The sequence below is a fragment of the Malania oleifera genome, chromosome 4 (genome assembly GCF_029873635.1).
Source record: "Malania oleifera isolate guangnan ecotype guangnan chromosome 4, ASM2987363v1, whole genome shotgun sequence".
In the NCBI taxonomy this organism is placed as follows: domain Eukaryota; kingdom Viridiplantae; phylum Streptophyta; class Magnoliopsida; order Santalales; family Ximeniaceae; genus Malania; species Malania oleifera.
In genome coordinates this window covers 13,496,397-13,513,696 of record NC_080420.1, presented here as the reverse complement: position 1 = coordinate 13,513,696, position 17,300 = coordinate 13,496,397, and the positions used below count along the sequence as shown (strand labels likewise).

At 35.6% G+C, this 17,300-nt stretch overlaps 1 protein-coding gene across 2 annotated transcripts; it reads left to right on the top strand.

Annotated features, from left to right (window-relative positions):
- The first annotated feature begins 1,030 nt into the window (after positions 1-1,030).
- On the top strand, positions 1,031-14,136 carry LOC131153309 (receptor-like serine/threonine-protein kinase SD1-8). 2 transcript variants are annotated; one of them, XM_058105524.1, is made up of 7 exons: positions 1,031-2,754; positions 12,079-12,249; positions 12,360-12,550; positions 12,622-12,832; positions 12,954-13,191; positions 13,318-13,468; positions 13,598-14,136. In XM_058105524.1, the coding sequence occupies exons 1-7, from the start codon at positions 1,410-1,412 to the stop codon at positions 13,907-13,909; spliced, it is 2,619 nt and encodes an 872-aa protein (XP_057961507.1). In that variant the 5' UTR covers positions 1,031-1,409; the 3' UTR covers positions 13,910-14,136. The 2 variants fall into 2 exon arrangements, with proteins under 2 accessions (XP_057961507.1, XP_057961510.1); XM_058105527.1 differs by having other exon boundaries at positions 1,091-2,754; positions 12,082-12,249.
- The last annotated feature ends 3,164 nt before the right edge of the window (positions 14,137-17,300 follow it).

The window sequence follows — 17,300 nt, the reverse complement described above, 5'->3', positions numbered from 1 at the left end:
GGATCCCTTTTGAATATTAGTCACATCTCAACAACATCCATATAAAATTTTTACTACATTCTCATTATTGCAACCTATTCCAAAGAATAAAGCATTTCATGAAAGCAAACAAAAACTGAAACCAAGAACGAAAACTAAAAACTGGAAATAGAAACTAAAAATAAAAAATTAACAACCTGTTTGGTTAATATTTATAGCAATTAAGCAGATTAAAAAGTTAATTTAAAATTTCTCATCTTTGTCTTTATATCAAATAACATTACAAAAAATATAATAAAAATAATAAAATTACAAAATAATATACATTTATAATACTATAATAAAAATAGAAATTATTACAATTATTTTAATTAATTATTATACTTTCATAATTTACTTTATAAATAAATTTTATTGGACATGATATTTGTAATTGACTTTATTATTATTATTATTTGAAATTTATGTATATTTATATTTTAATTATATTTAAATTTATATGATCATTTTATTTTAATTTAAATTTAAAAGTATGTAAAATGAATAATTTAATGTAAAAGAACCATTTCTAAATATCAAAATTTCTAACAACTATTTGTTAAAACAACTAAAAATCATAAAATTTGGTTTTTAGTTTTTTCCAAAACAATTAAAATTGATAACAAAATAGAAGACTTATAAAATAATAAACGTGTTTTACCTATTTCTTCCCTATGTAGAAATAGAAAGTAAAAATAAAAATAATAACAATACCAAACAGACCCTTAATCGAAGGGGATGAATTGGTTAATCTTATACTATGAATAGATCAGCTTCCTCCCTTTTGACAAATTTTGCCCATGCTCTAATTTGGCCTAACATAAGTTAAGTTAGGATTGAAAGCATAGAGTTTGAATTTTAGATTTAAATTTTTATAAAATTAAATAAAAAAAATATAATTTGTTTTTTCTAAACCAAACAAATTCAAATTCAAAATCTAAGATTCACACATCAAAACAAACAACCTCACCTAAACCCAACCCATCTAAAACAAGTCACCTCTTTCCATGTTAACCAAAATTTCAACTCAATTCTGGATGGATTATTCATTTTTCTTGTGAGCCAGCCTAACTACCGTGCTAGCCGCCTGCGGTCAGCCTCAAACAAGTACGTTCTATTTTACAACACGGGTCCAGCCCAGGAGTGCACATGGCGACTCGCATTCAAGCATAGGCCCGCCCAGTCGCCCACCCATCCCATGTGCTATAACATCACATTCGGAATTGGCAATCCACAGGAAAATTTTATTAAGGGAGGAGGTAAAGATGATTCGCACAAAAAGGAAAGCGTAATCAAGCATGATTCAAATCAGCAGGAAAGTTTTTCTCTTCTCTCCCACCAAACATTCCCCCAAGTCTTCACCATGAAGCAATCAAATTCCAATTCCCCCGATGTTTTCAGAGCGCGCGGCCTCTGCCTCTGACTCTGACCTCAGAATTTTGAGCAATATGAGCTCTGCTCTCCATTGCTGTTTAATTTTCCTCTGTTTTGCTCTGCTCTCCTCGTCAGTTCGCGTCGCCGGCGCCGGCGCCGGCATCGCCATAACTGCAGCTCAGCCACTAGCCGACGGCAACACCATCGTCTCCACCGGCGGGGTGTTCGAGTTGGGGTTCTTCGGTCCCAACTCCTCCAAGAACCGCTACTTGGGAATATGGTACAAGAACATTCCCGACTCCCCTGTTGTTTGGGTCGCGAACAGGGACAACCCGTTAACGGATTCATCAGGAGTTCTCAAAATCGGCGACGGGGGAAATTTGGTTCTTCTCGATCGGTCCGGTAAGCCCATTTGGTCGTCGTCGAATCAATCGCACGCAGAAGATAACCCAGTTGCTCTGCTCTTGGATTCGGGAAACTTCATCCTCAGAGGAAACGAGTCAAATGATCCGGAAAACCACATATGGCAAAGCTTTGATTACCCCACTGACACATTATTACCGGGAATGAAGCTAGGATGGGACTCAAAATCGGGTTTTGACAGGTTCTTGACGTCGTGGAAGACCTCCGACGACCCGTCCTCCGGCGATTACAGCTTCAAGCTCGACCGGCGCGGATTCCCTGAAATTTTTCTGTGGAACGACGGCGTGCGGGTGTACCGGAGCGGACCGTGGAACGGCCTGAGATTCAGCGGCGTACCGGAGATGAAGCCCTCAGTCGTCTTCAATTTCACTTTCGCTGTGAGCCCAAACGAGGTCTATTACTCGTTTGGGCTAATCGACAAATCGTTAATCTCGAGATTGGTGGTGAACTATTCTGGGCTTCTTCAGCGATTCACTTGGATTGAAAACAGCAAACAGTGGAACATCTACTGGTACGCTCCCAAGGACCAATGCGACAGCTACAGGGAGTGCGGCCCGTACGGCATCTGCGACACGAACGCGTCGCCGGTGTGCAAGTGCGCCGATGCGTTCAGGCCGGTGAACCCTCAGGCGTGGTTTTTACGAGATGGGTCCGGCGGGTGCGTTCGGAAGACGGAGCTGGATTGCCGGAGCGACGGGTTTTTGCCGGTGAGGGACGCGAAATTGCCGGAGACTTCGAGCTCCTTTGTAAACAGGACCATGAATCTCGCACCGTGCGAAGAAATGTGCCGGAAAAACTGTTCTTGCACAGCTTATGCAAACTCCGACATTGCCGGAGGTGGCTCCGGTTGCGTGATTTGGTCCGGCGACTTGATGGATATGCGGCAATATGCAGAAGGGGGTCAAGATCTCTACATTAGATTAGCAGCTTCTGATATGGGTACGTTCAATTTCCATTAAATTTCAGTTTTTTTCAACAGAAACCAGAACACAGAAAACAAAAATAAAAACAGAGCACGCCAGAAACAGATTAATTAAGGAACAATACTTAATTCATTAATTAGGGTTTAGCTTTCAGAAATTAAAATCATAGAAGCCAATTCTCCTGGTTCAATGCATGTGTGAATGGGGTTTGTGAATGGGGCAAATGGACAGGGGCAGGTTTAGTTGATGATTCATAGTTTGACTTCCTTGACATAATTGATGATGTAGTTCATCTTGGATGCATGTAGGGTTTAGCTTCTCCCTTTCTCACTTGCAAAGCAAAAGTTTTAGGGTGTTTGGTTTGAGGGAAAGTAGTGAAAAATGGGGAGTTTCTTTGGATGGAAGGAAAAGGAGAAGTTTTTTGCTATAACATTTGTATTAGTCAATTCTATTGCCATAATAATATTCTGTAGGTGGGATTTCTAAATCTATTTATCTAATTAAGAAAAGATTTTCAAGAAAAAATGTGTTAATAAAGGAATGAAAGGTGTTTAATGAAGAAGACAGCTTGTTTAAAAAAAAAAAAACCCCACTTAAATTAAAATTTTTAACTCAAAAAAAGTACATTATATGTTATTATACCCATAAATTTGTAGCTAAAAGTTATAATTGAATTACAAGTTTTCTAGTAAATTTTTTTATTACTTACTAGATTTGGCACACATTATAAATGCTAGTCTTAGTTACATGAAAATGATAGTTTTAGTTTAATAGGAGAAAAAGGTAGAAGTTACTAAAGAGTTAGTTAAATGACCCAAGTTATATACTTTCATAACAATATTAATGTATGATAGCAATATTTTAGGAAATAAAATATTGTGGCTTTATCACTTTACAATATCAAACAATAATCAAAAAAATTAATCAATATTGATGACAAGTGTGTTATTAGGACCGGAGGAGCCTATGGCTGGACTTGATATACATGAGTGAACACTAACTTGACAAAAAAACTTAAGCCTATTAGGTCTTGGGCCTAACTATGTATATAAGTACCCATCATCCACTTTAATTTTTCAATGTGGAACAAGCTCACAAGGAGAATTTTCAACAATCTTCCCCTCACTTGTGAGTTCCAGTTGCTCCCCCTTGAATGGAAACTGTTTCCCTTTTGGGACAATTTTCCAACAGTTGCTCAAGTGGGCCTTACCACTGGCGCCTTACGTGCGTCAGATTGCATTTCACATGCCTCCGAACCAATTCTACCTCTCACGTCTTGACCCTATTTGGATCGATCCGCAGGCTAGATGATCCTTATTGACCTCAGTCACACACTTGGTCCTCCAACTGTTAGCATGCCAGGAGAATTAACTTCCTGTCTCGACTTTTACGATGTCGCTCACCCAGAGTTATGAACCGTCGGCTTTGATACCATTTGTTAGGATCGGAGGAGCTTATGAGTGGGCTTGATACACATGAGTGAACACAACTTGACCTAAAAGTTTAAACCTATTGAAGCTTGGGTCCAACCATGTATATAAGCATCCATCATCCACTCTAATTTTTCAATGTGGGATAAGCTCACAAATGGAATTCTCAACATGCGTCAGCATGATTATGTAGAATAACAAATATAAACATTTAATGCAAATTAACATGTCGTAATAATAAAATAGAAAATAAAATGACAATAAAATAGCATGAATGAAATATTTTTACTATTATATGTTCAATTAAGTTGTACATGTTGGAAATTCATCATATTATAGTTATCTATTCCCATTCATCCTTCCCCTCTCCTCTATTTATTATATCTCCCACCAACTTGCTAAACATGTCATTCAAAATTCCACCTTGCAGTGAATGTCATGTGCTATTTTCTCTTACATTTTTGTCCCTAATGTCTTTATTTCTCTTTTATTTTTAAATATTCTTTAAAATTTTGTTAGAGAAAAAAATATAAAGAAGAAAAAAAAAATCAAAATTTTATTAAATTTTATCTCTAAGATTAGATATTGTTAAAAATAAAAATTTATTTTGGTATGCTGAAAATTAAAAAGAATAAAAGGGCAATGACATATAAAATTAAATTTTTGTTTAATGATTTACTATATTTTTATTTTCTTTATCGCTTTCTTTAGTAGATAAATATAACTAGCGGATTTATTTATATGTATTTCTTTTATTAAGAAAATATTTTTAAGTTTCAAATAAGGTCTAAATGTTTCAATACTATGCAAAAGTATCATTCTATTCGAACTTTTCTTTTCTTGTTCTGTCCCTGTTTGTCTCTAATATGAACCATCTATTACTTTTTTTTTTTAATATTTTTTAAGCAATTATAATTGATTTTAATATATATTGTTTTAGTTAATTTACATGATATTGAATTAATATTTTATTAAAACAAATTATTCATAATCAAACTCACTCTTTAACAATAAAATTAAGTTTGCTATTGGGTTTACATAACTTTGGTCATTGTTATGTCTATTTTTATTGAGAAATATGTTGTAAGGTTCTGGACACACATAACAACTACTTTTTTTTTTTCACTGTCCATTGAAGGCTCATTGCAACTAGGGATATCCAAAATTTGTCAAATAAAAAAAAAATGAACCAAAAGTGGACTCAAATTGAAACCAAACTGAAGCAAGCTTTTGTTTGATTTTTGGTTTTGATTTCAACTCCTCAAATAAAAACTATTTTTGTTAGTTGAGCATTTAAAAAAAAAAAATGAATGAATGATTATTTCTTCTATTTGTCACAAAGGATTCAATTTATCAAATGTATTTAAACACAAAGATCACATGGATTAATTCATACAAGGTAAGTAGTTAGGTTACATGGGTTAATTCGTATGAGGTATGTATACATGGTACGTATACAACCTTATTTTGCTAACATCTTCCTTCCCACCACCCCTCAAACTTAAGGAGGTAAAGAGACCAACTTGAGTTTGAAAACTAAGTGCTAAAAATGACTAGGATAAGGTGTTTTGGTGAAGATATCATCTGCTTGTTTGGAGGAGAGAAGATGGCGTCGGAAGTAATGGTGCGAAGTGGAATGTGGTCATGGTTGTGGTAGTTTATAGATTTAAGGCTAGAGAGATGAGTTTGGAGTTTGGAACAAATTGGAGTAAGGAGAGGAGTTAGGAGCAAATCTAAGTTTGTAGAGGTGAGTAAGGAGTTAGACATCGTATGGTGATATATGTAGATGGTGCTAATGGGGTGCACAAGAGGTTGTGCAGGTGTGCATAGGTGATGATCCAAAGAGAGATCCTATGGACGATGGGAGATCTTTGCTGGTTGTGGAGTACTAATGGTGATAGAGGACTGATGATGATGAGCGGCGAGATGAGGGAGCACTGGCCATGGCGGAGGGCTAATAATGGCAAGTGGTGGTGACATGACAGTGTGTTGGTGACAATGTGCATTGTGTAAATGTGTAGTGAAGGAGAAGTTTTGTCTTAAATATCATGCTAGATCGCAGGGGAATATTAAGGTTTGATATACGTTGTTAGTCCACAATATCATGCTAGATTACCACTTTACTAGAAGGTTAAACTATTATATTGTAGACTAACAATGTATTCCAAGCCTTAGCATTCCCTTGCACATATAGCTTAATAGCATTTGAAGAGATCAACACAAAATAAACAACATTGACCATAGGGAATAAGATAATTCTTAACCAAAAAATAATAAACATTGGCAAGAAGAGTAGAATATTGGCTCGAGATTTTGTTTATTGCAATGCATCACATAAGAATATCGGCCCTAATATAAATTGACCATTAGCCATTAGAGTCAAAGAAGCTTAGGGTTTGGATGGTTGCCTTTTCCTTCTCTCCTTTACTACTCCCATTAGCTCCTCTTGCACTAGACTCGCTCCATTTCCTAACAAAACAATGTTTAAAATCTTCTTAATTCAAACTATGAAAAACCCAAGGTCCTCACTCCTCACCGAATGCTATACTAGATTGCCTTACTAGTCACATCGTAGTTGCTCCATTAGATCAACTAAGTAGTCACAACTCACATTGGAGCTGCTCCATCAGTTGCTCATAGTTGTGCTTAGTCACTGTCATCAAAACTGCTCTATCATTTCTTAACAATGTTAAATCTTAACCCCTTGACTAGAGTTGCTCCATAACAGTTTAAAAATAGGAAATCAATTAAAAACCAAAATGCCAATACCAATTTGACCAAGATTTAACAGTCTAAAGATATTAATTTTGGTTCCACTTTTGCAAAAAAGATGACAAGGTTTGGTTCGATTTTCAGTTTAATCCAAGATTGAATTGAAGCAAAAATTGAACAACTTTCACCCCTAATTGGGAGTGAGTTGCCCAAGGGGAGTTCCCATCTCCTATCTTACATCCCTTTTGACGTCTCCCAAAATTTACAATTGAAACTTTAACATAAATGTTTCAAACTTTAAGGCCTTATTCACTTACAGAAAAAGTTATTGCAAAAATTGGCTCATGTTAGACTTTAATACTTTCACCAACAACTGTCCAACATTTGCACGCTAAACCTACAACCATGGAAGAGAATAAGAGCTTGGGAGGCTCTTGATAGCCTTTAGGGGCCTTCTAATGCTCAAGTCAATGTCAAAAATAAGTTATAAGTGGTACTAGTATGGTTTTGGTAGGAAAAATGTTACCTAATCTCTCTCCTAAGCCAGACAATAGATGAGGTGCCATTAGTGCCAGATGGTAGGAGCCTACTGCACCCACTTCCCTAAGTTGCAATGACCCTTATGGTAACCGAGCAACGTTTGCTCGTTGGGAAATTATGATTGATTTTATGCTTTGATCATGGGATGTGTGGGTTTCTTGTGGGAACCCAAAGGTCCATATATCTCATGAGTTTGCGTGTGCCCACACAAGTACCTTTATCATATTTACGCTAATTAGTAGCCCCCTATTATTAGGCCTAAAGGAATTTTAGGTCTTATGAGTAGTTTTATATATTTTTATCTCATTTCAAACTAATGCCCACACTTGACTTATGCATATACCAGGCTTGTGCCATATATATTAGGTTTATCATTTCCCATTATAGTTTCATGTTGGTAAGGGTAAATATGACAAAGATATGCATTTGGGCACATACAAACCCATGAGAGGTGAACCTTTAGGGTCCCATAAGAACTTATGAATCCCACAATCAAAGCACAAAGTCAACCATAATTCCCCACAAGAGAAAAACATTGCTTGGTTATGATAAAGAGTATTGTAGCTTAGGAAAGTAGGTGTAATAAGTTTCCATATCCCACACTAACTTTTTTTTTGGGGGGGAATATGAAAGTAAGGTCTAAATTTTGCATTTGAAGGATTAATGAGCATTAAAATTCTTTGTTTCATAAAAAATAGGCTAAGAATATCATACTAAAACCCTAATAATATCACTTGTCTTATCTCTAACACTGGCTTAAGTATCACAAACCACTTTTTATTTTATTTTATGGTTCTAATTGCAATGGATGATTGCTTAACAACTGTTGCACGACCAATCTTTGCATCAACAACTTGGCACGATCTACGAGAACGATTCACTCCCAAAAGAGACTCTTCACAAAACATGATGTAGCAATAATCAAATATGTCTACTGGGTGAGGTTTGTTTGCTCTTCTATCCTCAATGAGAAGTCTCTTTGCTAGAACGTGGCATTGTAGCGATGATACTTGCTTTCCCTTCACAAGCAAGAATGACTTGTCAAAATGTCACATGGTGTTAAAGTCCATGAACCATGAGGTTGATCATAGACTTCTCAAATGTCACCGTTGAAGCAGAGGGTAGTTCTCTAACACAAGGCACTCGTAATTTAGAAAACTTGATCATTACATTCAAAAAATGAGTTTGCCATGTATTCTCCTATATGGCAGCTAAGCTATTATATTATTCTTTGAAATATGTTTTGTTAAAGGGTGGCATAGTGAAGATCATATTTGCATGTCTTCATAAGTGAGGACTACTTGCAAGTGTAGCATGGCAATGTCTAGCTTGTCAACCATCTTTGAGTAAAGTCTTCTCGTTGAAATGTGTCATAATATTGATTAGAAGTAATTGTCCTTTGTGAGTAATAAATTATGTTGGAGTGCAATATGATAGTGATTGAACCCAAGAATGTGAGGTTGGTTAGAGACCCCAATAAAGGAAAAGGCTCAATGGCTTGAAAACTTGGGCAAAAATTGTAAGAGCCATGGGCATAGGCAAGAAAAAAAATCAAGGCTAAAAGCTTTAAAAATGCTCTCAAAATTTCTTTGGGCAATGAGCCCAAAATGGGATAATTGGCATGAACCCAATAGAAGTCTTGATCTTTAAAAAATGAGCAATGTTTCATGGGCATGAACTTGGTATAGCCACGAGTTTAGCATAGGCATTAGCTCAGGATAAACATAAACCTTGTATGAGCGTGAGCTTGGTGTAGGTAGGGGCCTAGTATGAGCATGAGCTTGGGGTCAACATTTCCCCAATAGGCACAAGTTAAATGTGGATATGATCCCAATATGCCGTAAATGTGGTCATTGATTGAGGTAAAATATGACAAGGTATGCATGTGGGTAGACATGCAAACCTATGAGAGAGATGGATCCCCCCCTGGCATCCTACAAGAATGGACCTCTTAGACTCTACAAGAATCCCACGTATCCTATAATCAAAGTGCAAAGTCAACCATAATTCCTTCTAACCCTATGTTTCGATAGAGTTTAGATTTAGATTTGCATTGGATTTGAATAAGGTATAATATAAAATTGTATTTAAATGTGTCCAAATCCACTCAAATTTAAATTTAAGGTTTAAAATTTATACTCTCATACACATAGTAAGAGTAATCGTTGCTCATTACCGTAAGGATGCTACACCTTAGGTAAGTGGGCATTATGAGCTCTCATGACCTCACATTTGTGGATCCATTGTTGTGGGGGAAGGTTCCAAGATTTGCCCTCCAAAATATTAGTAAGCATCAAACTCATTTGGCATATAACAAGGAGGCAACAGGGAGAGAGAAGTTAAAAGGGTTTGTTTAATTGTTGAAATTTTTTTTTTTTTTATTTTAATTTTCAAAAAAAATTAAAATTTTATTTTTACAATTGTATGAAATATGTGATGGCAAAATTTTTTTTAGCACTATTTGCATGTGAAATAGTTGTATTTTCCATTTTTTAAATTTTATAAAATTTAGAAAATATTTTTATTATTTTTTCTAAATTTTTAATTCTTACTTTGCACATGCAAGTTTGAAATTTAGATTTTAAATTTTAATTTGTATGAATAATTTATTGAGCTTCGTCTAAATTCATAAATCTAATTTTATGCTCTAAAATATACGATCATAAATACTACCCTTATATAATTTTTTATAATAATTTTGAAATCTAAAAATAAAAAATTTTGACATTTAAACAAAGTCTTTATTTCCTAAATTTTTAATATAATTTTTGAAAAATTAAAAAATTAAGTTAAAATTATTATAATTTTTCCAAAAAAAAAAGAGAGTATTTTTTGCAATAAAATGGGCCCTAAAATTTTCCTTTATAAAACAATAATAATATTGCTTAAATTTATCTTTGAGATTGACTCATTTATCTAGCCAGGCCTTCAAAAGTCACTAGTAATCTCTCAAATTCTTTGTGTCTTTCATGATTAGAGGTTTAGAGAGTAATGTTTGTCGGTGTAACACCAAAGTCCAATCTTAATTTTTTTACTCTTTTCAAACTTGTATAAAAATAAAAATAAAAAATGATTTTTAAAATGATTTTTTTAATTGCCTATATAAATTTTAGAAAACAAAAAAACAAAGCAGTAGGTAATTAGGTATCGTTATTTTAAAATCTGAAAAAAAAAGAAGAGAATATTTTGAAGATTATGTTCCTGGGCAGCCAGCACCAGTCGACCGATGAGGGAAGAGCCCAATTTCGCCACCAAAGGGTGTGGAGAGTCAGAAGTGTCGGCGGATAAGAGCTGAGACGGGGCCCTAATGGTGGTCCAATAAATAAGGTAACTGCGTTCACTTTCTCAAAGTCATTGGTTCAGCTTCCTGCCAAAAGCGGTCGCCGGAAGTGCGACCTAAGCGGCGGCGACTTTAGCTCAATTAAGGGGAGGAGGAGCCCTTCTCATACTTTTCCAATTGACCCCACCAGAAAAGCTCAACCAATGAATTTGAGAAAGTGAAGGCAGTTACCCTTATTTATTGGACCGCCATTAGGGCCCCGTCTCAGCTCTTATCCGCCGACACTTCTGACTCTCCACACCCTCTGGCGGCGAAATTGGGCTCACCGTCACCGGCGACTCGCCGTGCTGCCCTTTTCGCCATTAATAGCGCTAGGAAAATTTGAACACTTGGGGGCGGGGCGGAGGGCCGCTGTTTGGGTCAATTTTGTCCAAGGTGGGAAGTTTTCAAAGTATGGTGAATATAAAAAGTAGGGAAAGGGTAGGGGCAGTGAAGTGTCAAAATCAGACCGTGTATTCGATTATCATTTTCTGAGTTGTCTGTCGGCCATTGTTAAATGTGCTGAGAGAGACAATCAATCGTTTATATTCATTTTATATGGTTTTTGGGTCTACCTGTTTATTTATTTATTTGTTAATTATTTTTTTGTCACCATCCTACACTTCTTTCTATTAAATTTGAATCTAAATTTAAGATTTCTAATATTAAAATCTCAAATTTTAATTATTGGAACGGTCAGGATGTTTCGAGTGGGGGGCAACTTCCTCAAAATGCATATGATGGACTATTTTGATGGCCAATGCATTCTCACGAAAGCTTTATTTATGGTATGCTTCGTTTCAGAGACATGATGAGACGAGAGGAGAGCAGAAATGAAATGGCTCTTACGTCCTCCTAAGATTGAGAGAAGAGAACTGGAGAGAGAAAAAATAATGGTAAAATGAATCGGTGTTTTTGTCTCTTACAGTACATAGAGACAAAGAAAAATTATTCAAAATATAAGATTATAATTTCACACGAAATTCCATCAAATTTTGAAAAGTAGGTATGTGTTGGATATTTATTATTGTAAATTACCATAGACAATGTGAGAAAAAAAAATATAGATTCTTTTTCTTTATTTTTCTATAAGCTTCTTTTCTCTTTTCTTCACCTTTCTAGCCTCTATTTGGTTAGAGGCTGTTTGGTTTCCAAGAAAACTACACTAATGTGACATACGGACAAAAAAAAAAAAAAGTTAAATAAAAAAGAAGCAGCTGCAGTGAATCATCACTGGATGCGGTTCTAGATTATGCATTCCTTCCCCCTTTCCCCTAAAACACCTCAAATCATGCCCAATAAATCGAACAATCATTAACCATCAGTTTGCTTGTTTCAGCAGCCGGGAGGAGCATAAATTCACAAAGTGGTTCCAACAACTCAAGGCAATATATCAAGATTGTAGGCATCACAGTGGGTACTAGTATTCTGCTACTTGCACTAGGCATCATTCTTGTATGGAGGACCTGGAGGTTGAAAAGAATGTGCAACAGAAGGCTAGACGAAAGAGGTACCAAAAATCTCTATATATGAAGATAAATGAGCACTAGAATGCTGCAGTAATGGTACTTTTATTTTGTCAGTTTAATATTTCTTACATGGACTCCAAGTTTATCCCAGGACCGAGTGAAAGAAGCCAAGATATTCTGCTTAGTGATTCGGGTTTTCGAAGTAAGAGAGATTACACCGATGAAAGTACATCGCATGAGCTAGAGTTGCCATTGTTTGATTTTAGCACCATTGTAATAGCAACAAACAATTTTTCTGAAGCAAATAAACTAGGACAAGGTGGCTTTGGCAGTGTTTATAAGGTAAGTTGTCAATAATGAACTTGAAATGCTTATGTAATTACAAATGTGCTCAAGTCGGGAAAAATGTGCAGGGTATGTTGATTGAAGGACAAGAAGTAGCAGTGAAGAGGCTCTCGAAGAGTTCAGGGCAAGGAATAGAAGAATTCAAAAACGAGGTTCGGCTAATTGCAAGGCTTCAACACAGGAACCTTGTTAGACTTCTTGGTTGCTGCATTGAGATGGAAGAAAAGATGCTGGTTTATGAGTACATGCAGCACAGAAGCTTGGACTCCTTTATATTCAGTTTGTCCCTCGGATTTTTTTTTTTTTTTTTTTCTCATTGTTACCATATTTTAATCTCATAAAGCAAACAAAGTTAAAGAGTTCAGAATCATGACATTTCCAATTAATGCAATTCTTCCAGATGCGGAGAAAAGTTCCCTGCTGGACTGGCAAAGGCGCTTCAACATCATATGTGGGATTGCTCGTGGGCTTCTTTATCTTCACCAGGATTCCAGATTCCGAATTATCCATAGGGATCTCAAAGCAAGCAACATTCTACTTGATGGCCAAATGAACCCAAAAATATCGGACTTTGGCATGGCCAGAATTTTTGGAGGAGATCAGACTGAGGCAAATACAAAGAGAGTAGTTGGAACATAGTAAGTCTAGCTATAATAATATTCTGCATTCCTTTATTGTTTGCTGGGCTAGAAAACATTCTATACTAATTCCATTGCAAACTGAACTGCTACCTTACTCATACAACTTTACTGATACCCCCACAGTGGTTATATGTCTCCCGAATATGCAATGGACGGGCTCTTCTCTGTGAAATCTGATGTCTTTAGCTTTGGTGTTCTGGTGCTGGAGATAGTAAGTGGTAAGAAGAACAGGGGATTTTATTATTCGAACAATGAGCATAACCTTCTTGGTCATGTAAGTATAGAAGCATATAATGATTTTTTTTTTTTTTTTTTTTATGATAATCTCTCTCTATCTACTGCCACATTTCAATCTTTGACACCAGTGTTAACCAATAACAAAAATAAAATTGAAATGTTCCAGGTATGGAGGATGTGGCTAGACGATAGGGGAATCGAGCTGATTGATTCCTCAGTGGGCGATTCATATTCACCGCAGGAAGTATTGAAATGCATGCAGGTTGGGCTCTTATGCGTCCAAGAGCGAGCAGAAGATAGACCAACCATGTCATCCGTGGTGTTGATGTTGAGCAGCGAAACTGCAAGGCTGCACCAGCCTAAACACCCTGGCTTCTGCCTGGGAAGGAATCCTATGGAAACAGATTCCTCTTCAAGCAAGCAAGATGAATCATTCACCATAAACCAAGTTACGGTTACAACGTTAGATGCCCGGTAGATCAAGGTTTTACTGCATTTGATAGAATTGTATAGCACGAGAGCTTTCAAAATCTTGTCTATTTCTTTCCTTTATACATAGTAATGTAGTTCAATTTTGTGAGTGAATTTCATTATTTCTTTCTCTTTTTTTTTTTTTTTTTGCTTTCTCTAAAGTTGTTTGATGTAAGAGATGGCATTCTCAAAATTTAAGAGCGTAGTGGATATAAGAAACTTCTTTTTCTTTTTCTTTTTCTTTTTCTTTTTTCTAAAATATTTTTACTTTGAATGTAGAAAATTTGTAGCCTTTTTCCATATAGAATTATATGGTTAACTAATTTATTTAATACAATGGTAAAAACTAAGAAAATGTCAGATGAATGGGGGAAAAACACTTTAATACTTATATACAAAAAATAAAGGAGATATTCAAAATTGTAATAACTATCGTGGAATTAAACTTTTGAGTCATACGATGAAATTATGGGAAATGGTAGTTGAACAAAGATTAAGGCTAGAAACGAAGATCTCAGAAAATCAATTTGGTTTTATACCTGGGAGATTTATCACAAAAGTTATTTATCTTTTAAGAAAATTAATGGAAAAGTTTAGGGAAAAGAAGAGGTACTTGCATATGATATTTATTGACCTTAAGAAAGCATATGATAGGATACCTAGGGAAGTTTTATGGTGGGTTTTAGAAAAAAAAAAGGTGTATGTTGTAAATATGCCGATGTCATTAAGGATTGTTGGGCTTTTGTGGAGCCTAGTTGTGTTTTAATTTGGGTGCCGACCCGACCCCTATTTAATTAGAGATTTCTATCCTAAGGCTTAATCCATGGTATAGCTTTTGGGTGATTAGGGTTAGTGTGGTTGTACCTGCGAGAGAGCGAGAGGGAGAGCATTGTATCGCCGCACTCACTGTGTTTTCTTCCTGATAATATTGAAATCCCTACAACTCTGTGGACGTAGGCAAAATTACCGAACCACGTAAATATTGTCTTGTGCGTGAGATTGATTTTCTTTGGCATTATTTTTATTCTATTTTGTTTCTCACAGGTTTCGGGAATTTGTTCCTTATTCCCAACAAGGATATGTACGATGGGGGAATGACTAGCGTAAAGACTATAGAGGAGAAACTAGAGAATTTCCAATTACCATAGGTGTACACCAATGATCTGCTTCGAGTCTTTATCTTTTTGCTTTAGTGATGAACCAATTGACTAAGAGTATTTAAAAGGAGGTTCCATGGTGTATGTTGTTTGCAGATGATATTGTATTAATTGATGAAACTAGAGATGGAGTAGAGGCCGAGTTAGAATTATGGAGAGAAACTTTGGAATCTAGAGGCTTTAGGATAAGTAGAAATAAAATAGAATATATGAAATGTAATTTTAGTAATAATAGGAGGAATATTAGAGACAAAGTTAAACTTAATGATGAAGAAATGAAAAGCACTTGTAGATTTCGATACCTTGGATCTATTATGCAAGTTGAAGGAGAAATTGAAGATGATGTAATGCATAGAGTTAAAGCAAGTTGGGTAAAATGGAGAAGTGCTTCAAGTTTGCTATGTGATCGCAGAATACCCTTAAAATTGAAAGGGAAATTTTATAGGACAGCTATATGACCAGCCATGCTATATGGATCGGAATATTAGGCGATGAAGAAACATAATATCCAAAAAGTAAAAGTTGCCGAGATGAGAATGCTTAGATAGATGAGTGGTATAACATTAAAAGATAAATTTAGGAATGAACATATTCGTGGTAAGTTAGGTGTTGCTACTATAGAAGATAAGATAAGGGAGGGATGACTCAGATGGTATGGACACTTGCAATGTAGGCCTTATAATGCACCTGTAAGGAAGAGTGACTTAGTTACTGTTGGGGGGGGGGGGGGGAGGGGGGGCAGTAAAAGGGGTAGGGGTAGGGGTAGATCTAAAATAACTTGGGAGGAGATAGTGAGTAAGGATTTAATATCCTTGAATCTATCAAAAGAAATAGTCCATGATCGCATAAATTGGCGGAAAAGAATTCATATAACCGACCCCACTTAGTTGGACTAAGACTTGGTTTTGTTTGTTTGTTTGTTTTATAGTTGCTGTTTTGTTAGAACAATCATGTATCAATCTTTCATTGTCAGCAGAATCAGATAGGAAGGGGACATGCTGCAGACATGCTCACTTGAGGACTAATGCTTGAAAATAAGCAAAACCATTGTTTCATTTGGGCACATTTGGATATTTTTGAGCAGTTGAAGACATAGGAAAGATCCTGTCTATGAAGGAAAATGATTGTGGTTGAAAACTGAATTGCAATATTTTAGCAACCACAGGCCAAACATCAAGTTCAAACTCTATTTTTTTTTTGGTCCATTTGCTCAATGTGGAAAGGGCCTTTTATTTTTCTAAAAGAAGGGTGACACCTGCATTTATTTATTGATATACCCTCACTTTTGGCGGAAGAATACCGTAGTTACAAGACAAGCAATGAGAGATTACATATAGAAAAATAAAATAAAATCTAAAGGCCTCCTAATAACAACACCAACATCCAACCAAAATAGGACTACAAGTCCAAACAAATCTAAACAAGGACCTACTAACCAATAAAACACCCCATGCATCAAATCAAACAAAAGAAAAAAAACAAACATATACCAATACCAAAAGGAAACCAGCTAAACATACCTTATATAAGTCGTACCCATCTTATCTAATTTATACAAACCATTGATAACTCTAGGAAGTTGACTATTATTTGTAAACAAACTACTCCTCCCCATAGCATCTTGTCAAGCCAAAGCATCTACCACTTCATTCCCTTCTCTAACAGAGACAAAACATCACCTGTTGCCCACTGTAAACAAAATTTCATCTAGTTTTGATGTTTGTACTCTCTCTCTTATAGACATCACATTTTGTCCAGGGTTTATATAATAAAAATTGAGCTTGTTATTTCATAAAATGAGAGAATATGGGATAATAAAAGAATATAAAGAAATTGAGTTTTTTTTTTCTTTTACATTAAATAATAAAAAGAAGAAAAATGAAATAAAAAAAAAGGAGGTAGTAGAAAATCCAGTGGGCTGATAGGTACAAACCTGCAAACATAAATGGAGAAAGGAATTAAACATGTGGTGCACAATTAACATATGAATCAATGCAAGCATAATTCAAGCAATCAATTTAAATGAGATTGATTCATTAAATATAGTGAGAAATGATTGAATTGAATTCCCCAAACCTATAAAATAGTGGGCTTCTAGAGGTGAGAAGGACACAAACGGATAGACACAAGACATTAATATTGGAAAATAGGAAACCGAGAGTTTGAGAGAATTTGGAGTGCTAAGAGATTAAGTTGATTGAGAAGTCATGCAAGATTGAAGATACGAAGGGCAAGTTGTAG

What these genes read in the sequence shown, in the direction of transcription:
- LOC131153309 (XM_058105524.1), top strand. Translation starts at nt 1,410, where the DNA reads ATGTTTTCAGAGCGCGCGGCCTCTGCCTCTGACTCTGACCTCAGAATT. An exon ending in CAGAAGGCTAGACGAAAGAG is followed by an intron (nt 12,250 to 12,359) that starts GTACCAAAAATC and finishes AGTTTATCCCAG; the next exon opens with GACCGAGTGAAAGAAGCCAA. An exon ending in GCTTTGGCAGTGTTTATAAG is followed by an intron (nt 12,551 to 12,621) that starts GTAAGTTGTCAA and finishes AAAAATGTGCAG; the next exon opens with GGTATGTTGATTGAAGGACA.